The sequence below is a fragment of the Myotis daubentonii genome, chromosome 17, assembly GCF_963259705.1.
Source record: "Myotis daubentonii chromosome 17, mMyoDau2.1, whole genome shotgun sequence".
Taxonomy (NCBI): Eukaryota; Metazoa; Chordata; class Mammalia; order Chiroptera; family Vespertilionidae; genus Myotis; species Myotis daubentonii.
The window spans coordinates 21,701,958-21,728,583 of NC_081856.1; the positions used below are offsets into that span (position 1 = coordinate 21,701,958).

The 26,626-nt window shown below is 39.1% G+C and overlaps 1 protein-coding gene across 3 annotated transcripts in view; it reads right to left on the reverse strand.

Moving 5' to 3' along the window:
• Positions 1 to 26,626, reverse strand: part of NKAIN3 (sodium/potassium transporting ATPase interacting 3) — a 422,524-nt gene that overhangs the window by 23,406 nt on the left and 372,492 nt on the right. For all 3 annotated transcript variants that reach the window (XM_059673089.1, XM_059673090.1, XM_059673088.1), the window contains exon 5: positions 6,217 to 6,277. In XM_059673089.1, coding sequence (XP_059529072.1) covers positions 6,217 to 6,277 — 61 coding nt within the window. The remainder of the gene's footprint in view (positions 1 to 6,216; positions 6,278 to 26,626) is intronic.

Below are 26,626 nucleotides of genomic sequence, written 5' to 3' on the forward strand. Positions count from 1 at the left end.
CCCTAACAGGTGATATGACTTGTAAATGGGCACAGAGCTAGATGTTGGTAGAGTTAGGACCACCTTCATTTAAATCATTTCTAACACCCAGTTTCCAGTGGAAACAGAAAATTACCACCCCCCCTTTTCTGTCAAAACAGGCAGGCCACAGTTTGTAACCAATGAACATTTTCAGGGAATTTAAGCGCACAAACCATTTATACTTTATTGTGAATGAATCAGATTTTTTGTGCAGTGCCGGGAATGGAAAATTTAAATTTTCATAAGGTGTGAGGAAAAAGATGAGAGATAATGTAAAGACATGGGAGCATTTTCCCTACCATGTGTTTTGTACAATAAACATTTACTGATGTCCTGTGCTGTTCCATATACCGAATCAGGTCACGGGATCCTTGAGACATGAACCCTATCCTCTAGAAGTGGGGCACCCTGTTAATGAAGAAACAGTGAAGCAGGTTCAGAGACATGTTTAGGCCTACTGAGCCATGGGGTGGCGGGGGGCGGGGAGGGGAGGTGCCCTCAGGAAGACTGTTAAGGAACATATAGGACTTGTTAGTGACTTGAAGGGAGGTGAAGTTGTCTCATTTGGTGATTGACTAGATGAGGGAGAAGTTGAGGAATATGCCCAAGGTTCTAGCTTGTGTGAGGCATGATCATTCACATAAATGGAGATAGAATATAGAAAAGGAAGAACTTTCTCTGCCATCTCTACCGGTGGAAATCCTTGGCAGTCCATTTGTTTGGGATAACATCCCAGCCACGGGGACCTTATCCATTGAGCTGAATGCCTATGAGATCCCATAACACAGTGGTTCTCAACCTGTGGGTCGCGACCCCTTTTGGGGTCGAACAACCCTTTCACAGGGGTCGCCTAAGACCATCGGAAAACACATATATAATTACATACTGTTTTTGTGATGAATCACTATGCTTTAATTATGTTCAATTTGTAACAATGAAAATACATCCTGCATATCAGATATTTACATGACGATTCATCACAGTAGCAAAATGACAGTGATGAAGTAGCAACGAAAATAATTCTATGGTTGGGGGTCCCCACAACATGAGGAACTGTATGAAAGGGCCGCGGCATCAGGAAGGTTGAGAACCGCTGCCATAACAGGTGATATGACTTGTAAATGGGCACAGAGCTAGAACTTGGTAGAGACAGGGCCACCTACAGTTTCTCTTCCAATGCTCCCTCCTTATCTATTGTATACAGTGCCCATTGTGACAGGAAACGGGCTACGCCCTGGGGCTATCATGATGTAAAAATTACAATTGTGTTAAACGTCCCCAAGTGCAGTGTATAATGAAAGCATATAGTAATATATCACAGATGCCCTCATCTAGCCTGAGGAAGAAAGTGTCACACTGGGAAAGGGAGAGTCAAGCTGCGATCTGAAAGGTGTATAAAGTTCGTGAAAAAGCGTGGTGTGAGGAGGTGTGGAAAAGATGCAGAGACTTAGAAAAACAGATGTGGTTGGAGATGAGGAAGTGAGGAGAGTAGAAAAATATGGCTGTAGAGAGTTCCTGGTCAGACTTAAATATAGGAGTCCTGGTTCAGTGAGATAGGCATTCATCTAGGCTCCATGTCACTGTGAGTGTAGCGCTGACTTTGTAGCTGATTCTAGAAAGGGGGCTCTCTATTTTGCCCCTGTGGAGAGTCCCTACTTGGTTCACTGTTTTGGGTATTTGGGTGTTTATAATATTATTCTTGAGAAACTGTCTTAATAACCCACCAAAGGACTGGAAGTCTATCTCTGAATCATAACACTGTAGCTAGGATCCTATTCTGTGCTGCTCAACTTTCCCAGGCGTGGGCTGCCCCAAATCACCACCCTGTTGGGCCTGACTCTGACAGTGGGTCTGTCCCCTGGGCCATATTTTGTACTTGGATTCAGTCTGTGAATGCACCAAGTTTCCAAGTCTCCGTTCCCTCTGAGATGTTTTGTCCAGGAATCGACAAGCTCTTGCTCTGATGTGGTATAGTGGAGGTTTAATATCTTGACATTCTAAATTACAAAAATTCCATTCAATTATGTTTAAGAGATACAGGACCTCCATTTGCCAAAAACAAATATTTGTAAATGCATCAGGCATCTCACTAAATTCTGAACACAAGGCATAGTCATTTCATTAGATTTGAAAATCTTGGGATCTTGAAATACATTTTGAAAAATAAGTTGCTAGGCCAAGAGAATACATTTAACATATACACTCAACAAACATTTCTTAATTGGATGCTAAGCATTTTTCTAGGCTCTATGGTTCTACCAGGGACCAAAGTAAAGATCCTGCCCTCACAGATCTATTCTGATTGCTAGTACATTTGTAGTTATTTGGTAGTCGTCTTGGCAAATTAGGAGAAATGTTACAGGTTCTATATCTAAACTGTGGTGAGGATAGTTACATGCAACTCACTAGATACTTACCAAAAGAAATACTCTCTGAGAACCAGTAGACTTTTAATGGTTTATTGCACAAATACTATGACTCCTTTGAAATGTTGACTATGACAACAGTATCACCCAAGTCTCATGCTTTTCTCCATATTTGACTCAGAAAATTCTTCTGTTCCTCCACCCTTAAATACGCAAATATTTCAAGGCTCACAAGACAACCAACCTGTTTTATATTCTGAGGATCATCCAGCCCTTGCTGCTTTCTCTTCACCCGCTCTGGCCAGGGTTACTCCACTGCTCTCTGTCTTCTCCATCAATTACAAAGCTAAATTCTTAGGAGGACACAGGGGCTATTTTTATTTCCAATTCACATCATTGCTATGGTAATATCACCTTATTCTTTTAAAAGGAACTCATGAGTAAAGAGGCAAATACATGAATACTAGCCTGCAGGAAGCCTCAAGGGGCAGTAGAGCTATGGAATATTTTTCCAATAGTCACACTTCCTTCCACTGAAAAATTCCCAAAAAGTAGACTAGAAAGGGTCAGATGGCTGCACAAAGAGCTACTTTGACCTATTCAATGCAAAATATTGAACCCACATGTGGGGGTTAATTTCCTTTTTAAAACTGGTAGGGTTTTCAATATACTTTTCTCCCACCATTCCACACCTAAAACCCAGACTGGCCTTTGTGAGTCCAAACAGATGTCCTAGTTTTAACTGGCAAGCTGACATAGAAGGAGTCGCGTTAGCAACAGACCCCCTGAAAAAGCCTGGCAATATTTATAACTGTACAAGTTAATACTGTTTTCAGCATCTTTTGCCTCACCTCCACATCTCCCTGAATTAAAACATTCTTTTTAGTAAATATGACAAGATAGAGCAAGCCCACAAGTTCATTTTCAGCAATAGATGATTCACAAACAAGATGGTGACAGGTTTTTACGACTACACATTCCAAATATCCTGGTCTCACAAAAGTGCTCATGGACATTTGATAGATATTTTAAAAAGAAATAAAAAAGAAGCAAATATATAAAAATAGGTTTTTCATGAAAATGGATGATAGAAAGTATTGACCCCACCCAACAGCACTCTTCCTTTTGTGAGCTTTTCTTCTCTTTGACCTGTAATCATGGTCTTTATAGGAAATAGCAAAAGAAGCCTAGAAGTAACTAAGAAGATGGGTGGCTGGAAATAAATGTTTCCTCAAGCATTTAGGACTTTTCAGAAATGTCCATCACTGTAATGTTAGTCCCATAGAAGCACTTAGCATGGCAGAGGAGAAAAGCAGATAGCTGTTATTAATTTTAAGGCTGGCTGACAGCTTTCAGTCCAAGAGCCAGGCTTAACTTTGCATTCTGAATAATGCAGAGATTTTCATTAGTTGGAATAGGAAATGATAAATAATATATTGTCTGCCAAAATACTGTGACATTACATTATATACTTGCAGTTACCTTTCGGAATAAGCTTTCCAGAAGTGTACTTAGACAAATTGGAAAGCTAGCAGTATTGTTTTCTTATTTTATGTTTTACTTTTGGAAAAACAATTCAAAAGACACGTCTTCTTAGCTGTGGGCTGGTAAGGTCATATCCAAAGGGCAGTTCATTATTGCACCTAAAAGCTAAGTGTTGGCACAAATTGTACTAGTCTATGAGATCATTGCAATTGGTTTCATAGATTTCTTTTTGCTCACATCTGCCTTCTGGAGACTCTGGGCAATTCAATTACAAGTGCACTTTTGATTCCTACTTCTATCAATAAAAAGAATATAAAATTACCCTTGCTTGAGAACGATCAGACTAAAAGGTTTGTGATTGCTTTTCACTGCCATCTCTCTTCCAGCAGATTATCATGTCAGGTTGGTCGAGGCCATATTTACTTTGTTTTGAGCACACAAGACTCAGTTTCTGACTCTAAGTATTATTTGAATTGATGGTAACACAACTACTATATCCAGATGTCTCTTGGTAACTTAATGCATGGCCCCAATAACAAACACCAGAATTAAACCGTTAATGGAAAAGGCTGCTAGCAGCTGCTTCAATCCCAGTTTGATGGGTATTAAAATAGCTGATTCAGAGATTTCTATAGAGAAACTTAAGCTAATTAAAGACACCAAAGTCGATGGAACTATAATATCTGCCAGCATCATACAATCTATACAGACTCACATTAATACTCTACCAGGAGGCTGATAGAAGGTCAAAAAATGTTTACTCAATTTAGATGAACCCTTTTTATGCATGAACCTTTTTTATGAACCTTTTTTCATTTTGCATTTTCCAGGCTTACTTAAAAATCACAGGCCTCAAAGAAAAGTCCTTTCTATATTTATTCTACTAGATAATAAAGACTTGATTATTCTGCCTTTTCACATGCAATAAGGCAGGACAGAGCATTCGCATCGTTTGAGAGCCTCAACTAATTCAATGAGAAAAAAAGAAAGACGATTCTTTCAATACCTACTCAAAAGTATCATACCGAATTTAATTGAGATTTATCATTCAGTGTTTCAATTTCTGAAGTATTTATTCATCCCCAATTCTAATCATTTTCTTTTGATCCCTCTTCCGGTTAAAACTGTTCAAACTCAACCAGTTGTGTTTTGGCTGTGAGTAGGAGGCAGGCTGCTGACTTTTTATACATTAACATTGTCAGATTGTAGAATTCACTACTAATGGAACTCCCAAGGATCGACTTTTTGATGTTCAACCTCAGAGTGGGAAGTGTTGTCATTACAGCTGCACTTTTGAAATGTCAGAAACTTGCCGGCTCATCTAGCATAAAAAAAATACTCAAGGCAAGCATAAAAGATAAGACGCAGTCTGTTTGCATGTCTTCACTGCCTGGTGAGTTTCTTCCCAGGGTCTAATATTTATTCCATTTGGTCAAATAAATTGAGGTGAGAACTTATTGCCAACTCGTTTCCAGTTTACATATCATGCACCAACTCTGTTTGGTGGGGAGCATTCATCAGACCCCTTCGGAGTTGTGTTCTAGAAAGTTACATGGCTATCTAGAAACTCACCCTCATTTTGTTAAAGAGTCAACTTTACAACTCAGACAGTAACTGCAATGATATAACCAAATCTCTGATATGGTTGGGTGTAATAATTATTAGTTTTAAATAAATTAAAATTTCCTTTGGTATTACGTGAGCCCATGACAGAGTTGTGCCAAGAAGTGCGTAATACATTAGCAGGTAGGTGTTTAAGAAATGCAGTGCTTGACCTATGTAGGTCCCCCCCCCCCCGTGTGTGTGTGTGTGTGTGTTCCTGCTAAAATGTGATTGCTTAACTTTTTCAGCATCTCTCTTTGTTTTTTACATTTTGCCTAGAAGGTTGTCATTTTTAGTTTTCTTAGAGCATTTTATATAGTTTATACACATGTAGAGCTTGCCATAATGGGTATCGTTGTATTGATGTCATTGCTATTAGTCAGATTTCAAAATTCTACAGCCAGCATTCTTACAGTGGTGATGGATAAAGCAACCCTGAATTTTCTACTCAGCATACTGTTTAGGTCTCTGATGAAAAGTTACTAAGACATGTTGTGACAGCAATCTGTAGGCCTCTGTGTCTCTGGGAAGCTTCCCATACAACTTGGGTTGAGAGTTTCAATACTCAGTGCCATCTGATTTGAGTGCAGTTTGGCTTATAAATGCTTGATTGTAACTTTACGATGGTGAGTTCAGTCATTTTCAGTTCCAAATGGGAATGATTTCAGAGCCCTGTAATGATTAGTTTTGGGAGCTATATCTCATCCAAAATCAACCCACAGGGAGATGTAATAATACTTACAGGTATCCTCTTCTTCCATGAAAATACTGATCACATAACAGGCATACACAAAACCAACCAACTGCAAAGGAGAGAAAAGAAAATACTTTAAGAATCTAATCCAAATGTCCATAATTACAGAGCCTATATAATCCAATAGAGAAAGACTATATGGCAGTAACGTCTATAAATCTGTAATAGGAAAAAATCTTGGTTTTGCATAATAGCTATGATTTTAAGGAGGCTTTTCATTTCTACTCAGCTTTAATAGCTTCCTAAAAAAATACAAGAATGGGAAAAAACCAATTTCTAGGTATTTCACTTAGATTTTGATTTGGGATTTATAGGTCTTACATTTTAAGATCACCACAGGTTATTCAGAACATATATTTTAAAGTTTTGACTATTTATAGAGCAATCTGTAGCTGCACTCATTAATTATTACTAAACTATTTTAATGTTTAATAGCAAAAAAGAAATCAAAATACATTAATTATCAATTAAACACCAATCATCTACTGAACCATTTAAAATGCTCAGAGAATGTAAATTCTATTTAAATGCCATGTTTTGTTAATTATATCATAATGAAATGCATTAACTTTCGGGTATTAGTAGTAAAATAAAATAGATAAGATCATTTATACTTTGGATACTAGTAGTGAAAAGAATAAATGCAGGTGCTTTCTGGCTTTCTACTTTTTTTCTACTTATATTGAGAAGACAATTTTTATCCTATGGAGCCAGCGACACTGACTGAAATTCTTAGAAGACAAAATTGTCATTGAATCTAGTTTAGTCTGAAATTACTTTGATAAATACTTCGGTGAAAAAGTATTAGAGTCTGTCTTCTTGCCTTTCTCTCCATTGTTAAAGTCTGTCCCTCCTTCTCCTTATAAAATAACATTGGGTAGGAAACTTTTCTGATAGTCCCAGTGTCAAAGGCTGAATGCAAAGAATAATGTAACTGGTGTTTGTGACTGCCCAGGTAGATGAGGACTTTGAACTCATAACCAGCTTAGACTGCCTAGACAAAGGCCAAGACGTCTCTCAGCGGGCGAAAGGTTAGAGTGAGAAGAACTTATATAGAGAGACTTGCCAGAGAACTGAAAGGTCCTCTCACGCCAAGGGGTGCCTTTTCTCACCCAAACCAAGTGAGGGGGTACTTCAGAGAAACAGAAACATGGGGAGCTTGACAAGGTTCTTGTAATTTGGGGAACACAGGTGCTTGGCACTTAATCCACATTTGAAGAAGTCAAAAGTTGAAGGGCTGTGGATAAGTGTGCTTTTGGTGACAGTGCGTGCAGACTCAGAGCTGGGAGGCATGGCCGGTCAGGTGTATGGGTGCCCTTAGCCTTGAAGGTAAAGCCTTTTGGAGAGAGCTGGCTGTGCAGGTGGCCTCAGAAGAACGATGCTGCTACTTAGTATATAGAAGATATGTAAGAATGTCAAGAGGCCAGCTAGAGAGGCCGATCATCCACAGAACCAGGTAAGGATGCCAAAGAATGGCTGGGGTGGGTTTCTGAAGAACCCACAAAAGCATCTACAAAAAGAAGAGCTGCAGTTGGAATCTGTTCCACCCAGGGAGCACCTCCTGCTGGATTACAACGGAAACACCCATGTAAGACCTGTTCCTTATCTCTTCTCCATGAGTTCTCCTTTCACTGCATTTCTGGAATAACCCAACAGAGAGAAGTGGAGTGAGAGAGGGAAAAACAGTGAGAGGTCCCTTCCTCACTGCTGATCTGCAAGTTGAATTCAGACCCAGGCTGAGGAGGAGAGTTTAAGTAGAGGAGAGTTTGCACTGGCTGGGGCTGAACTTTTCTTTTTAAAAAAATTGAGATAAAATTGGTGTACAATATGATATAAGTTTTAGGTGTAGAATATTATCATTAGATATCTGTGTACTCTACAAATGATCATCAGCAAAAGTCCACTCACCATCTAACACCATATAATTGACCGCTTTACCCATTTCACCCTCCTGCAAAGTCCCTCCCTCTGGTAACCACCAATTTGTTCTCTGTATCTAAGAATTTTTTGTTTTGTTTTATTTTTTTAGATTCCAAAGAAATCATATGATATTTATCTTTCTCCATCTGACTTATTTCACTTAGAATACATAATACCCTCGCTGTCCATCCATATTGCAGCAATGGCAAGATTTCATTCTTTTTTGTGTGACTGAGTAGTATTACATCTATCTATCTATCTATCTATCTATCTATCTATCTATCTATCTATCTATCTATCTCAGCTTCTTTATCCATTCATCCATCAATGGACACAGGTTGTTTCCATATCTTGGATATTGTAAATAATCCTACAATGAATATGGGGATTAGTGTTATCATATTAATGCTATCAAATTAGTGTTATCATATTCTTTGGATAAATACCCAGAGTGAAATAGCTGGATCATATGATAGTTATATTTTTACTTTTTGGAGAAATCTCCACATTGTTTTCCATAGTGTCTGTACCAATTTACACTCCCATCAACAGTGTATGAAGGTTCCCTTTTCTCCAAATCCTTTGCAACATTTTTTGCTGTTGCTGTTAATCCTTATCCGAGGATATTTTTCCATTGATTTTTAGAGAGAGTGGAAGGGAGAGGGTGAACACAGAGAGAGAAACATTGATGTGAGAGAGACATATTGATTTGTTGCCTCCACAGGCGTCCCAACCAGGGCTGGGGATCAAGCATGCAACCAGGGTATGCGCCCTTGACCGGAATTGAACCCAGGTTCCTTCAGTTGACAGGACGATGCTCAATGAGCCAAACCAGCTAGAGTCTCTGCAACATTTTTTATTTCTTATCTTTTTGCTATTATGGGCTGGGCCTTTTAATATCTACAGGGCACCAAAAGAGCTATAATTTCTGCCCTGAAATGTCATACAAAGGGTGAGATAGACCGATGGCCAGAAACTGTACTTGAAGGGGCAGTGGGAGAAAGAATAAAATGCATTATAATTGTATTCTACCAAGTCCAGCTCATTCAATAAACCAGTTGCATGCAGAAGAAATGGCCTACAATCCTATTACTAAAAACTTCTGAATGGATTTTCTTCCAATTATTTTTCTCATAGTTGCTATATGCCATGGTTATAGTCTTATGACCTACATCAATATTTTTCATAAGCTTAATTATTACTAACTACATATAGTAGCATAATTTATATATGATAATGTATTTAAGCAACCTCCTATTATTGAACATTGTTTTCATTATAAATACTATTATGATGAATATTAATACTTTTTCTGTATTTTGGATTATCTGATTCTAAGAAGTGCCATAAATAACACATTTTATCCTACTATAGCAGTGAATGATAATGCTTGCTTTGCCACACCCTTAAAAATATAGCCACTATAATACACAAATTATATATTTTCATTTATTTAATTTACAATAGTTTTATTCATTTGAAACATTTTCATATTTTATTAGCCATTTATATTTTTTTCTTTTCCAAATTATTTGCAGAAGTCCTTTACCCGTGTATTAACTTGCTGTTGTTTTCATTATTTGTGTGAGATCTTATGGGTTGTATATACATTTTCTTTATGTCAGCAAGTGATAGTGATGACTTCATAATTGTGGGGTATTTCTTAGTAAATCATCTATTGGAAGACATCTGCCAATGAATAACTTTCTATTTTCTTGGTGGGTTCTCTTTTAGGTAGGTGTGCGTGTGTGTGCGTGTGCGTGTGCGTGTGCGTGTGTGTGTGTGTGTGTGTGTGTGTGTGTGTGTGTAACTCAAGAACTTTCTATTGGTGCTGTTCAAATGACCACAAACATGTGGGTTAAAATCAACACAAATTTATTACCCTATGCCCTGTAGTTCTGGAGATCAGAGATCTAAAATGGGTCTTTTTGGACTAAAACCAAGTCAGCATGGCTGCAATCTTTCTGGAAAATCTGGCAACATCTTTTTGCATGTGTATGGCCTCCTTTGGAGAACTTGCTTTGGGTATGACTCTTTGCTTGGAAAACAGTTCAAGGAGTTCAGGTAACATGAGTTCTAGTGACACAAATATAGACAAAGCAGACATCATTTGAACCCTAAGAGCTAGACTAGTGACAAACAAACAGATCAAGTGTCTCTTCCTATCCAGTGTGACTGAGATGACTGATGCTTTGGATCTCTTCCAGTTGCTTTGCAAAGAGAAGATTGGTAGCAAAATGGATTGAATCATATTATAATAGAAAAAATTTTGAACTAGTTTTGTTACTTTGGTTAGAGACTGACATTTAGATGCTGCATTGTGTATTTTATCTTGGAAGTTGCTTATTGAATAGTTAGCACACAGTTGCTCCATAGCTTTTTTATTCCAATTTGTTTTCCCACAGCCAACTCAGGTAAATGAAATTTCATAAGTCATTATCTTTTTCATTTCTATTGATGGAAGGTAGGTAAAGGTAAATCAAATATTTTGATTGAGTGCTACAGGACTTTTCTAGTAGAAAGCCAAGTCCTTCATGATAGCTCAGTACTGTAATGAACATTATTTTTTCTTTTTTTTTTAAATTAAATCTTTATTGTTCAGATTATTACATTTGTTCCTCTTTTTTTCCCCCCCATAACTCCCCTCCTCCCAGTTCCCGCCCCACCCTCCGCCCTCACTCCCCACCCACTGTCCTCATCCATAGGTGCACGATTTTTGTCCAGTCTCTTCCCACATCTCCCACACCCCTTTCCCCCCCAAGAATAGTCAGTCCATTCCCTTTCTATGTCCCTGATTCTATTATAATCAACAGTTCATTCTGTTCATCAGATTATTTATTCACTTGATTCTTAGATTCACTTGTTGATAGATGCATATTTGTTGTTCATAATTTGTATCTTTACCTTTTTCTTCCTCTTCCTCTTCTTAAAGGGTACCTTTCAGCATTTCATATAATCCTGGTTTGGTGGTGATGAACTCCTTTAGCTTTTCCTTATCTGTGAAGCTCTTTATCTGACCTTCAATTCTGAATGATAGCTTTGCTGGATAAAGTAATCTTGGTTGTAGGTTCTTGGTATTCATCACTTTGAATATTTCTTGCCACTCCCTTCTGGCCTGCAAAGTTCCTGTTGAGAAATCAGCTGACAGTCGTATGGGTATTCCCTTGTAGGTAACTGAGTTACTTTCTCTTGCTGTTTTTAAGATTCTCTCTTTGTCTTTTGCTCTTGGCATTTTAATTATGATGTGTCTTGGTGTGGTCCTCTTTGGATTCCTTTTGTTTGGGGTTCTCCACGCTTCTTGGACCTGTAAGTCCATTTCTTTCACCAGGTGGGGGAAGTTTTCTGTCATTATTTCTTCAAATAGGTTTTCAATATCTTGCTCTCTCTCATCTTCTGGCACCCCTATAATTCTGATGTTGGTACGCTTGAAGCTGTCCCAGAGGCTCCTTACACTATCCTCGCATTTTTGGATTCTTTTTTCATTTTGCTTTTCCGGTTGGATGTTTTTTGCTTCCTCGCATTTCAAATCATTGACTTGATTCTTGCGCTCCTCTGGTCTGCTGTCGGGCGTCTGTATAATATTCGTTATTTCAGTCCATGTATGCTTAATTTCTAGTTGGTTCCCCAATATAAGATCGAGGGTCTTATTAGTTTTCGTGTAGATCTCATTAAGTTTATCGGCAGCTTCTAAACAGTTCTTGAGAGACCTTAAAAGTGTGGTTCTGAACTCTATATCTTCCATTGACAATTTTGTCCTGTTTCTTTGTCTCCGCATTTTGTTATGCTTCCTTGCTGCACCCCCTAGTGGTCTTTGTTCGCAGTCTTATAGTTAAATCTTGATTGTTGTAGCTAATTCCAGGGAGGGTTTGACCTCCAGGCCAAGTGGCTATGAGAATCAGCTGTGTCAGCAGTGAGAGAACTTCTGTCCTCTAGGGAGGTGCTAATCTAGCCTTTTCCTGAGGCTATCCGGCAAATGCCTCTGTGCAGGGCTTGGGCGGGGCAGGTCGCACAGGATCAACAGGGTGGGCCGGAGAGAGCAGTTATGGCGGCTCTCAGTCCTGTCCCCAGGGGCTCTGCCTCTCTGAGTCCCAGCACCCGCTGCAAAGCTCGGAGAGAAAGCTGCACTCGCTCTGACCGAAGCCAGACAGTCCCACTTCTCCCGTTTGAGTCTGGGTCCCTAAAGACTCGCCTGTATCTGGAGCTCAGAGTCTGCGACTCCCTCCTGATTGAAAACGCCAACCGCGCCCTCCGCCGCCAGCCCGCTCCGCACACTCCGCACCTCAGAATTTGACTTCAGCACTGCGCCTCCTCTGAGTGTCCGTGTGCGTTTCTCTTTCCTCCTAGTTGTAGGACTTCCACTCAGCCAGCGTTCCTGTGGTTCTGGGTGATGTCCCTTCCGTTTTTTGGTTTCACTTTTGAAGTAGTTGTTCAAAGCAGCAAACTCCGGCGTTAACCTATGCCGCCATCTTGGTTCTCTCGAACATTATTTTTTCTACTTTCCTAATAGAGTATATACTTCTTTAGAAAAAAAATATAGCATTTCTACCTGCACCTTTACATTGATTTAAAGTAAGAAAAATTATTTTGTCTTCATTGATATCATTTGAGATGACAATGATGTCTAAAGTATATATTAGCATATTATTAGCCTCTTTGACAGGGGATGTATTTCGTGTCTTCTAACATTAGCTCATTCTATTTGGCATGCTTGGCCCATCAGCATTTACTGGTTGGTTCATTGGCATTTACTGGAAGAAAGGCCAGAGGATTGATGAGAAGGCCCCTTGAGAACAAACTCAGTGAACTTAATGCTGAAACACTGTTTTCACATGTCAATATGTAGAGTTGATTTGATGGGGTTGAAAAAATTCCATCCTGATAAAGAAATTTTGACCTAAAACAAAATCTGCCCCACCAGTCTTTGGTTTGCCTTCTAGCTTCATAAGAGGCCTGAAAAATATTAACTGCTAATGGCTGTAACATGAATTAGTTACATGTTTATACACTGAAGGATACAAATCTAAGAACCCTTTAAGAAATCTTTATAATTTATAAAATAAATTTTATAAATCTTTATAATTTATAAAATAAATTTTTATTTTTTTAGAAGACTTCTTAGTAATCTCAATGCAAGTTCCCTTCCAGGCTAAAAAGAAAAGGGTTGACCAGTTGGCTAACTTAGAAAAAAAATGCAAGTCCTGATTTCATTATTTGAGTAAGTGCAGTGGTAGGGTTAGGACAAGACATTGAGCATGCTAGAAGGGCTGCCTGCATAAGATGCTGATCAAAGAAGTACTTTCAAAAGGCAAAGAAGAGCAAACTCATTAAAAATACATTTTTATAAATATATGTTTACTTATGTTACTTATTTTCCCCTGTAGTTTTAGGGCCATGGATTATTCTAAAAATATTGGGTTACTGTGTTTTCTGAAAAGACTCATCATCTATGTATTAAATAACTGGTTAATATATTTATTTCTCCCGTTCCAAATAATTCTTTTGACTGACAGAAGGTAAGATCAAGTTTTTAATAATAATGGCAGCACACTATCCTTCCTTATTTTGTGAATATATATATTTTTTGCTAATGAAATGTGAGAACACCCAATTTTAAAAGAACAGAGCAATGCATAGTAACAGAAAATTTATCAGACTCAAAATTTCACTAATGGGCTTTAATAATATCTTAATAGATGACAAGAAAGGAATTTGGGCTAGATTATTGAAGCTGGAAACATAAGAGAAAGACATGCCATTGTAGAAATATTAGATCACTCTCTGGGCCCTCAAACAAAATTTGCCAGCCATAATCTCAATAGTATAACACAAATTAATTAAAAATATCCTTTTACTTTTTATCTATTGACGGGTACACTAATAAAGTATTTATCCCCCAAATTACTTTGGCTATCAAGATTAACCAAAGTTCTGTTTAATTAATAATGTTATTCTCATGAGAACCTGTCTAGACATCATGTTAATCACCAATTTGTAGTTGGCTGACTGTTGTGTTGTGTTCTTGGTTTCCTATAATATGAATTGAAATAGTCCCTGTGGCTTTCTGCTTATTTCCAAGAAATGTAATATAATGCACTCTTGCTAAGAGCAAGGGCACACAAAATAATAAATAACATCAGGATAATAATCTTGATTATTTCTGCTTTTAATAAAGTTTTGAAAGTCATTTATTTTAAAGATAGTGTTTTTCTCCTCCATTACAACCATCTATCTCTACAGTTATAACATTTAATTTTTCTCTGCATTATAATTTCTGACTGCATAAATTCTATCTTTTTTGATATATTAAATGAATGCAAATAACATAAGAGTAGATTCTGACACCACTTTTTGTATAGGGATTGATTAGATTTTGCAAATAGGATTTGTATATGAGATTGATTTGTTTGGCCTGCAGACCTCCTATAAGGCCTGGCAGGCTCAGGTTTTACACTTGTAGTTACAAGGGCACAGACTATTGGCTGTGTGTCATACTAATTGTAAGCTTTAGTAAGAATGAATATAAGACATGAGTCATCTTTAAAAGCGTCTTAAGGGGTAACTTCTAGGTGAACAGATGATGAGGAAAGCTCATTCAGGTCTAGCCTTAGGGTGAGAGAATTGCCGAGTTTGAGGGAAGCGTAAAGGAACAAAAACAACTACTTTCCTAAACTTCTCAGCATTCACACCAACATTTAAACCCTAAAGCTTAAGAGAACCCATAAGGAACGACAGAAGTTTCTCTATTCGACACACAGATTCCAAAATGCTTTTAGTTAATTTTTCCTCAAAGTCAAAATGACTCTATAAACTGTCTTGGCCAAAGCTGCCTATAGGAGGCAGGCAGAGGCAGACACACTTAGTTCTGTGGACAACTTTATTCCTGTGAAAATCATTAGGTTGAACATTTGTGAAGAGAAAGCTTCTGTGGGTAATTTATTTGGGTTAAGGTGCTAAATTTCTTATAAAAGGAAACATAGCTACCTAATGTCAAGAACTGGGCATGATTTGGGATTTCACTTTTATACGCTAAGAAATTAGCTTGTTACCTTCAGGCTTAGAGACAACAGACTATCACAGCACAGTGGACAGCACATGACAGACCCTTGCACACACAGTGGGTTGTGTTTCAGGAGAGAACACTGAGCAACCTTTACAGCAAGAAAAGCAAGCCCACTCTTTGCCAGGGGCGGGATGGGGAGGGGGGCAGAAGTTACCCCATCCCTAAAGGTTGTTTGCTAGAAACACAACCCCCCAAAATTGCTCAAGTAAAGAGCAATTATAAACGTATAAGCTATTAGTGTATCTGTAGGTGGTATTTAAAGTCATATGACTGGATTAGATCACTAAGGAAGTAAATTAAGTCAGAGAAGGGACTCAGGATGAAGTTCTGAAACATTATGACATTAGGAGTTGGAGAGAAGTCAAGAAACCAGCAAAAGGGACCAACAAGGACTGACCAGAGAGGTATAGAGTACAAGAATGTGAGAGCAATCAGCTGTGTCCAAGGCCTCTGATAGCTCAAGACAGTGAGCACTGAGCACGCACCACTGGATCGGGTAACATGGAGGACATGGACATGGGTGACCTGGATTGGAGTTGTTTTGGTGGAGGGTGGAGCCAAAATCTGATCAAAGTGGGTTCAAGAGAAAATGGGATTTCTACAATTCTTTCAAGATTTGCCGGAAAGGATAGCAGCTGGAGAGAGACGAGAGGTCAATGAGGTTATTGTTTGTTCTTGCTTTTGTTTTAAGGTGGGCATTACTACAACATGTTTGTTCTTCCTTAAACCATGATTCATGATTTGGGGTAATGGAGAACAAAGATTATTTTGTCTGTCTAAGCACATAGGAACTTTTGATCTACTCTCAAGCCCTCAATAGTCCTGCCTCAATCTGGCTTTTAAGGCTTTTCCTCCATCATTTTCTGCCATGACCCTGTGCTCCAGTTCCCTGAGCACTCCCTTTTCTTTGCTTGGCCAAGACCTCCTAACCAGTGGTCAGCAAACTGCGGCTCGCAAGCCACATGCGGCTCTTTGGCCCCTTGAGTGTGGCTCTTCCACAAAATACCGACTTCTGCGCATGGGCCACAAAGTTTCAATCGCACTGTACATGAGCGCCCGCACGTGGTATTTTGTGGAAGAGCCACACTCAAGGGGCCTGCCCTGGTTCAAGACGAGGATCTGCTCCTTCCAGGCTTTGGCACAGCCTCACATTCCCGTATTAAGGTACATTCTACATGATTATACCCATTTGTTTGGACCTATGTCTCCACCACTACACTCTTTCACAGTAAGAACTTTTCCTCAACTCAACTTTGCATTTCTGACACTCAGCACTTTGCCTGGTACAAAGAAGGCACTCATTAAATGTTTTTGAATGAAAAAATGATGAGAAGCAATGTATTTCAAAGTCAAGTATAGGAAGGAAACCAGTACAGCTGGAAAAAGTAGGTGAATTTCAGAATTTTAGTATGTTAGCAACTCTGAAATTCCTACACGGGTCACTGTGCCACTCAGTTACAATAAAAGCCAGCTCTGCTCATGCGCAGCAGTAGCCACTGTTGTAATTTGATAAGCGTGATCAATTTTTCTGCTTTGCTTTGAGACTGTTTGGGTCATGCAATAAACATGAGAACAAGCCAATGATTATACCATCTGAGACAGATGGAGGAAATATAAACATGTAGAAATAAAGAAATGTTAGGGTATTTTCACTTATGCATTAACTATTGGTTGGGTTTACATGAACCCAAACATTTGAAGTGCTTTAAAAATAGCTATATGTATACCCGAACACACACATTGCTTTCTTCACTGGGGAGAAGAGAAATAATGCGATGGAGTAAGACTTTTCAGCTACTTTTTTGAAGTGATACAGTGGTTTTCATAAAGAATTGTAGTCTCACTCTCACAGCAAGCTTGCATTTAGCATGCCCTCTTGTCATGTCAGGACGACAGACAACAAAATGTCCAGACACAGAACACCTGGTTAGTAATTTGAGAATCTTCTGACTTTTTCTTCTAGAAGGGATGGGGTTCAGCTTTGTGCAATGGCTCGCAGTAAATTTTGGATTGGAATCTTTCTTGGAAGTTACAGAAAACTCTGAGACTAAAGAACAAGCAGCAGGCGCACAGTCTCATCTCACAGGGCTGTGTGGACACATTTCTTTTTCTGTGGCTCTCAGGAGGGCCTTTCCACGCAACTGTCACCCATGCCCATCTGTTTTCTCTTTCTTGCTCAGCAAAACAGAAGTCTAGGATCTTAGGACACTCTGGGGAAGACATCCTAAGAGGAATGGGCTTTTTAGTTATTTGGATCACCCTGGGAAGAGTGTGAATCCTACTAAGCCTTAACCTATTTGTTTTTAATCAAGCAGCTCATACTTCTCCTTCAGGAATTCCAGAATTAGAGTTCTGTCTGTTTGTGAAAGTGTCCTATGCCAAGCGAAGCCTGAAATTATTTGAAGACATTTGGATCAATCTCTTATTGAGTCCCACTGGCATTCTAAGCTCCAAATTAATCAATGAATATGGAAATAAGTTGTTTTCTCCACGATGACCATAAAAATGTACAACACCATCCCATTTAGTCAGGCTTTGGGGATTTATTGCCCTTACGTGTAAGGAAAGCACTGTGTAGACAGTCAAAATGGAAAAAGAATGGTTTTCTGGCTTTTACCAAGGAAGATAAGCTTTTTAATGATATTCATTTATGATGCAGACACTGCACAAGCCAGCTCAGCAATACCACAGGGGACACAAATGTTACTCTGACTCACAAAGAAGGTTGCTCTCAGATAATGCATTTCTGGTGGCAAGGTGTTGAGGAATAACAGCATTGTTCAAAAATAAAAAAAAATTAAAAGTGCCTCTTTAAGTAGATCATTTCATCTGCGACTTTTCTCAGTGTCCACTGCCAAATTCAATAATACTTCAATGGTATCATGTGAATAGCTAGGTAGGGTCATATAACCTGAGTGTTATGAGGTAATTTGAAGTATCATATTTGTCTCAAGAAAAATTTCATTTAGCTTTTACCTACTTCACAATCTTAAGTAAATTAAAACAGAATCTGTAAATGTGTGAGGTTAACCTAAACGTAGTTTGCAAATAAAGAATTGCTTTTATGGTAGTCTCAGGATGTGATGGGTAAGGTCTTGGGTGAACACACATGTCTTTGTGTTTATGAGGACGTGTAAATAAGCCAGGTTACTTAGAGCCCTTCCTCCTCCATACCTGACCCTTTAAACGGAGTCTGGCCCAGGAAACTGGAGTGAAAGCTGGGTGTGCCCAGCAGCCCTCTGACTATGTCCATTCCCACTGTCCTCAGACTTCCTTGTTGGCATCTTAAGCTGTCGACTTCACTCTCTGGCAGCTTACATCTCTTGTGTTTATGATTCATTTTGGAATCTGCTCTCCGCATATAATAGCAGATGGACTCTTTTTGTGACCCTTCCATGTTGGGCACACTCAGTGTCTCAGGAGAGACATTTCTGCCAATATCTCCTCAAATCCAGCTTGCCACTGGGCCATATAATGCAACAGTGGGATGTTCATCTCCAAATGGTATGTGTTAGAACTGAGGTCCCAGAGAAGCCATTGGAAGGCAGTGGATGGCAGGGCAGTCATGCTCCAAGCCCCATGCTTAGGCAGCCAGGCACTGCCCCATGGACATGCAAATCCTCATATATATCCACTGTCTATCTGCTTGTCACTGAGGAGCTGGCTCAGCCAATAATCAAGCTATTGAGGGGACATTTATGAATGACAATGTGTAGAGCCCTGACTATTGTGGGCCCTGCTCTTGCCATTCAGTGACAGTCATGTAGCCTCAGTAGTCTGTTCAGCCCCTTATTGCAGATGAAGCTGTATGTGGATACACAGAGTTTGGAGATCTCAGGAGAACCCAAGAGAAAGAGCAGCATTCCTCTGCTCATATGTGTCTGTGGAATATGAGAGGATGCATTTTGCAATATAGAAGTCTGCTTCCTTGTAATTAAATGGGGTTTCATAGGTTTCTTAATTTGTTTGAGGAATTCATTTGACCCACCTAGTGAAGTATGGCAGATGCTATGATCCATTTGGTTGAATTAGCAAATGGAATCAATTTCGCCTAATACCACTGACCTGAACAGGAGTCAGAATGAGAGTGATGATGCTGTGGCCCCATTCTGAGAAAACCCCAGAAAATTCTGTATGAGAAACTGGCCATAGTAGTGAGATGTACCAGCCTTTGTAACTAATGGACTTTTGAGGGAAGCCAGATGCATAGCTTAAAACCTGCCCATACTTCCCATCATTGCTGCAGCAGATCACTGACCCCCCCGCCCCTCAGGGTTGAGGGTGGGAGGATCTCATATCGTGGACCACCTCACCCTCCCTCAAGGTCAAGGTAAAATAAATGCTGAGCACTGCCACTGTGTCTGTGCTATGGTCCCGCCTGCTCCTTCATTCTGAGATTCCGTTCCTCTGCTCTTCTATTGGAATAACTTCACCTCAGCCCCAGGGACCAACGATGTGCTCAGCAGCAGGAATTCAAGGAGTTCCACTTAACACTTGAGAAACAACATGAGGCCACTCTTGCTGCTAGCATCGGTCTGATGTACACAGGTCTCGGGATGGATTTCAGCTTTTTCCTGGGATCTAAATCTTACCTTACAGTTAATTGTTATGGTAGTCAAGAGTCCAGCTCCATGGTTGGAGAGATTTCAGTTCAAATTTTGGCTTTGCCAATACTATCTAAGTGACCTTGGGCAAAGTATTTTACCTCTCTGAGACACATCTGTAAAATGGAGATAATGATCCCATTACTTTATTGATTATTGTGAGGATTACTGAGATCATGTATACTCAGTGCTTAGCACAGGGCTTTGCTGGATAGTTTTCTGGCACTGTACATCCATTAATAAATTTAGTCATTATACCTCTAGAGCTAAGTTCTATTATTAACTTTATTCCATGGATGAGAAATTGAAGCACAGAGTCTAATTTACTTGTCTCTAAATCAGTTAGGTAGAAAGTGACACTCTGGCTGTTTAGCTCATGGTGTTAACCCATCCCCTTTAGTAAACCACAGTCTAGTAATAATGACCATCTCCTTACTGCCATTCTATATGTAGTTCTTCTACAACCCAAAGCTGAATTTACTTTGCAAAGCAATTACAAACTCCTTTAGAGTATAATTCCCCAAGAAGACAGTGTAATTTTTCACAGTAGTCTTTGCATAGAATTAAATGCTACCCACTGAACACATTACTCATCACATACTGTATACTTTTTAAGTGATATCCTAAAATTTTAATAGCATGAGAAGTACAAAATTTGAGTGAAAAGCATAAAACAGCTCCAGAATGCTTGTATCTAATAATCTGGAATTTTTAGACTTTATCTTTGTTTTTATTGGATACTTTTTCAATCCAAAGGGCCACAACCCTCATTATTCCTAATAATGTGTTGCAATCAATAGAAGGGAGTTTTTCACTAATGATGCCCATTTTCTTGCTGCCCAAGCTGAGCGTTTCTTTTTGATGATGGCTTTGGAATGATGCAGAACTATATGGCTGTGGTATTTCCTTTCAAATTCTAGTGCTTATCTGGGTTTAGGCAAATTCGTTATTATTGGAGTTTAATTGGTTGCGAAAGACTTTATTGAAGTTCAAGTGCACCATGTATTTGGATCTAAGCACAGTCTAGAAATTATGACCAAAAATGAAGTGAGGTTAATTCACTATGACTTACTCTCAGAGAGTCTATGTTGACCTTGAGGTGTTCTATCATCTTTGTTACTTAGATTCCTTATATAATGTGTTTAATAATCGATTCCATTTTGGGGTGGTGTAGGAATGATGCTAAGTTTTCTGCTCTATAATTTATAGAATTCTTTTTTTTTTTAAATGGGACAGTTGCCCAGGTCCAGGAAGGAAACTTAAAGAACCACCCTAGTAGCAATCTTGGTTCTCTACCATTGATGCAAGCCAGTTGTGTGACTCATGGAAGATGGAGATGAGTGCAGGGTTGTACCAGCCACAACAGAACTGTTACAATCTAAATATCTCAAATAGAGCCATGTACTATAGTGCATGTCTATGCAAACTGGCTGCGGGTTCTCACAGAAGCAGCTGTGGTACCAGAACCTGCTCTCAGCAGCCTTGATTGTCCCAAATTGGTCCTTTCAGGTTAGACATCTCAGGCCCAGTTATCAACCTCCATCAAAGTAAAGAATGTTCACATCTAATGAAATTCCAAAAAGGGACTCACCAAGGAATTTTGGGGTTGGAGCCTTACTCAGAAAAAAATATTTGGGCTGACTAAGGAGGGTCAGGCTGATGGAAATCAGTTTAAAAACTGTAATTTCAATTAATTTTGTTTCTGGGGAGGGGGTAATATATTTTACATCAGGAACCAATGAAAGTTCTAGACATCTTAAAGATCTAACTTATACTTTAATTAAAAATAAGTTATATTTTATGTGTTTAAAAATGAGAGTAGTTGACAGTGGTCTGACGATTGGTTTCCTGTTTTAGTTCTGATTTATCAGATTGAAATAGCTCTGCTGTCTGGACAATGCAGGAGGAAGGCATTAGGGTTGGTTCAGTGTTAAGTAGAGCTGTGTCTCCCTACTCTGCCCTGAAGGGTGGAAGCTGTGTGGGAAGAAGCTTTGGCACCATGTGAACTCAGTGGGAGAATATGGTGTTCAATGGGCTTTAAAGATATGGCATCTAAAAATGGTATTCAAGGTCTCCCAAGGCTATCTCCTTCAGAATCAGCCACAGAAAGTGTTTGTTCCTTACCAAGTTTGATAATTTTCTATTTTTCTACATGGCAGGAGCTGAGTTGAGCATATACTCTGTTGCATTATAGAGAATTTAAAGATCATAATGAACATATATTACACTTCTATTTTTATGGTAATAATCTGATACTTTGAAACATATTATATCTCCTTATATATTATGATTATGTCCATACCTCATTAGAGTATATCAGTATTATTATCTCTTTTGTGAATGAGGAAACCAAGGATCAGAATACTCATTTCTGATTATGTAGCTACTTGGTTGTAGTATTAGGACTCAACCATAAGTCTTTAGTTTACAAAGACCTATGACTTTGACACAGTTCAAACTGTCTCCATATCCACTGGGAACGATCTGAGAAGGCAAATATGTTGGTGATATTAGAGATTTCCCTCTGACTGAGACACCATAGCAAGTCACTTTATGTTGCCCTACATCCAGTCCTAGGCTTCCATTCATTTTTGCTCGTGGATGGACCACACTAAGTCCCAACCCCATATCACTCAAGCTTCTCATTTCTTTGTCCCTGCTCTTGGGTGATAAAGTAGAGCAAAAACATAACGCTCAAGTCCTACAAACAACAAATTAAAATTTAACTTCTTTGGTTTCAATGTTGGCCTTCATCTGCATTCTCAAGCTTACTCTTGGCCTCACCCTTCATTTTAACTTCATTTCTGATACTTGGAAAATTCTGTCTTCATCTCTTGCTTATGACCATCAGGGATTCTTCTGGATAATATCAAATCCTGAAAGCCATTATATTACTAAACGCATCTTGGCAAATCAATCTTATTTACTCACCACTTGCCATCTCATCAAATGAAGAGAATACATTAACAAATTGTTTTCATAAGCTTTTCCTAAAATAAAAATCTTTGACTCTATGAAAGTCCCAAATCCAACACAACACATTCTTTATTCTTACCTATTACTTTGTTGACTGTAAGACTATTGTGAACCAATCATATATCCATAGACATACCTTATTATATTTTCTTTCTACATTTATTCCCTTATTCTTTCTTAGTGTGTCTGAGGATAAGGAGTCTTTCCTTTTTAAAGATAATCTCTCTCTTTAATGTTTTTTTCTTATCTTGACTTTCAAAGATCTTTCTTTTGCTCTTTTGAGTTTGTCTCTAAATATCTCTTTTTCACAGACTCTTTTCCCTCTGCCTTCAAAAATGTTTAATTCTCCCTTATCTTACAAAAATGTCACTTGATTCTGTTATGTCTCACAGTTTCTTCCTTCCACTCACAAATGTCTGAAATGAATGTTGTTATCAGCTGCCTCCTTTCCTCTGCTTTTCATTTCTTCCTTAATTCATGGCAAATTGGCTTCTAGCCCTACTTTTCTGCTGAGATTGCTCTTTTAAAGGTTAACAACCTGCATTTTTGTAAAATCTAATGTCCTTTTTATCCATCCAAATTCACACAGTATCGACTATGTTCCAACTAGACTGTGTTAGGTTCTGCCAGGCTCTCACATATGTCCATCCACCTCAGGCCACTTATTCTAACTCTGTATTTCAGCCAGGCCCCTAGCACTTACCAGTGATTCTTGCTATGGTAACAGTGGACTGACTGAAAGACTCTAGGTCAGCGGTTCTCAACCTGTGGGTCGCGACCCCTTCGGGGGGCGAACAACCCTTTCACAGGGGTCGCCTAAGACCATCGGAAAACACATATATAATTACATATTGATTTTGTGATTAATCACTAGTCTTTAATTATGTTCAATTTGTAACCATGAAATTGGGGGTCACCACAACATGAGGAACTGTGTTAAAGGGGCACGGCATTAGGAAGGTTGAGAACCGCTGCTCTAGGTCAATGGTGGAACTCAGCAACACGTCACTTTTTGACATGAGCAGCATAGCACAATGTGCGCATTTTGTTGATTTCCCTTTGGGTAAAAGAGACCAAGCAGGGACAATCCAGGCTTGGCACAGACTTGGGGTGGGAAAGATCTGCCTGGGATCTGGGGAGGAAGGACTGACTCCAAAACAAACTTTAGGAGAGTATTAAAGTTTGGCTTTGGTCAGGTTGTCCTGACTAAAGGAAGCAAAGAAAACCAGGTCCAGGCTTTAGGGTCCTGACACATTCTCACAGCTCTTGGTTTTAAAGACTATTTAAAAAGGGAGGTCCATCAAGAAGAGGTAAGGACAGACCCAAGAGTTAAGGTGGTATAGAAACCAGGGAGAGAGACAGCTGGAGTGGGAAGCTACTCTCCTAGTTTAGGAGAGAGGCGGTGGGGAAAGGCAGAAGAAACACAACCCAAAAAATTAGGGTAAAAGGCCCAGAATTGCTGAGTGATGGCACAATTAGGAATAGATTAGTGACTATACAGCCTGAGGCTCATGCTGGTCCATGTTCACTCCAGGGTTCTCACAGAACACATCCTAAGACACGGAAACACAGCTAACAGCTAGTTGGGAGAGGGCTCCAAATATACTGCCAGGCTTGGGTGTCACTAAGTTGGGGTCTCAGAAGGGCTGAGGGCGCACTGCTTCTCAAACTCAAATGCTCATGCACATTATCTGTGATCTTGCTAAGGGGCAAATTCTGATTTAGTAGATTTCAGGTGGGGCCTGGGATTCTGCATTTCTAGCAAGTTCCCAGTGACATGGCTGGTGCTGGTCTTTGAGCAGCATGGAGTTCAGGTAGCAATTGTGATTATTAGCAACTGGAGTCAGGCAGAACCTATCTTTTAGAGGAATCAGCCTCAGTTTTTATCCTTGGGCTTTGGTCCTCATGCCATCTAATGAAAGTAGTGAATAGAGTCAAAGCAATGTGACTATGCCACCATTTGTTTAAAAATGTGGGGGAAAGGAATACACATACATACAGGCTTATACATTGTAATAGATTGCTAGTTATTTATTCAATATCCATTCTTCCTTTATTTTTATTTATTTTTTATTTTTTATTTTTTTACCAACAGAAACCCTATGTTTACCTGCTCAGACAAGGCTAGTCAATTAGATGTGATGTGGGGCTTTCAAGAAAGTGCTTCAAAGGGAGCTGACTGCTGGAATTTTATATTAGGGTCATTATCTTACATTCCTTCTTCTTGGCTGGAATGTTGATGTGATAGATTTCAATCTAGCCACCATATTATGATCACAAGGTGACTTTAAGAATGAAAACTGCATCCCAAGACTGATGAGGAAGAAAGATGAAAAGAGCCTGAGTCTCATAGAAAACCCAGAAATCGACCCAAACCACTATGCTCAATTAATATTCGACAAAGGAGGCATGAACATACAATGGAGTCAAGACAGCCCCTTCAATAAATGGTGTTGGGAAAATTGGACAGATACATGCAAAAAAATGAAACTAGACCACCAACTTACACCATACACAAAAATAAACTCAAAATGGATAAAGGACTTAAACATAAGATGGGAAACCATAAAAATATTAGAGGAATCCACAGGCAGCAAAATCTCAGACATATGCTGAAGAAATTTATTCACTGATACTGCTCCTAGGGCAATGGAAACTAAAGAGAAAATAAACAAATGGGACTACATTAAAATACAAAGCTTTTGCACAGCAAAGGAAACCATCAACAACACAACTAGAAAGCCCACTGCATGGGAGAACATATTTGCCAATGTTATCACCGATAAGGGTTTAATCTCCAACATTTACAGGGAACTCATACAACTTAACAAAAGTAAGATAAACAACCTAATCAAAACATGGGCAATAGACCTAAATAGATACTTTTTGAAAGAAGACAGAAGAAAGGCCAAAAGACATATAAAAACATGCTCTAAGTCACTAATCATCTGAGAGATGCAAATCAAAACGACAATGTGGTACCATCTCACACCTGTCAGAATGGCTATCATCAACAAATCAACAAATGACAAGTGCTGGTGAGGATGTGGAGAAAAAGGAACCCTCGTATACTGCTGGTGGGAATGCAGACTGGTGCAGCCACTGTGGAGAACAGTATGGAGTTTCCTCAAAAAGTTAAAACTGGAACTCCCATTTGACCCAGTGATCCCACTTCTAGGAATATATCCCAAGAAACTAGAAACACCAATTAGAAAGGATATATGCATCCCTATATTCATAGCAGCACAATTCACCATAGCTAATATTTGGAAGTAGCCTAAGTGCCCATCAGTAGATGAGTGGATTAAAAAATTGTGGTACATCTACACAATGGAATTACTATGCTGTGGTAAAAAAGAAGGAGTTCTTACCATTTGCAATAGCATGGATGGAACTGGAGAGCATTATGCTAAGCGAAATAAGCCAGTCAGAGAAAGATAAAAATCACATGATCTCACTCATTTATGGAATATAATGAACAACATAAACTGATGAACAAAAACAGATCCAGAGACAGAGAAGCATCGATCAGACCGTCAAACTTCAGAGGGAAGGTAGGGGAGGGTGGGGGTAAGAGGGAGAGATCAACCGAAGGACTCATACGCAAGCATAAAGGCCTAACCAATGGACATAGACAACAGGGGGGTGAGGGCATGAGTGGGGGAGATGGGGGGTAAAGTGGGGATGAGGACACATATGTAATAACTTAATCAATAACAAATTAAAAAAAATAATTATAAAAAAGAAAAAAAGAAAGAGCCTGAGTCTCTGACAACCACGGAGTCACCATTACAAGCTTTCAGTGCTTACCTCCCAATCTCTCCCAGATGAGAGGAAA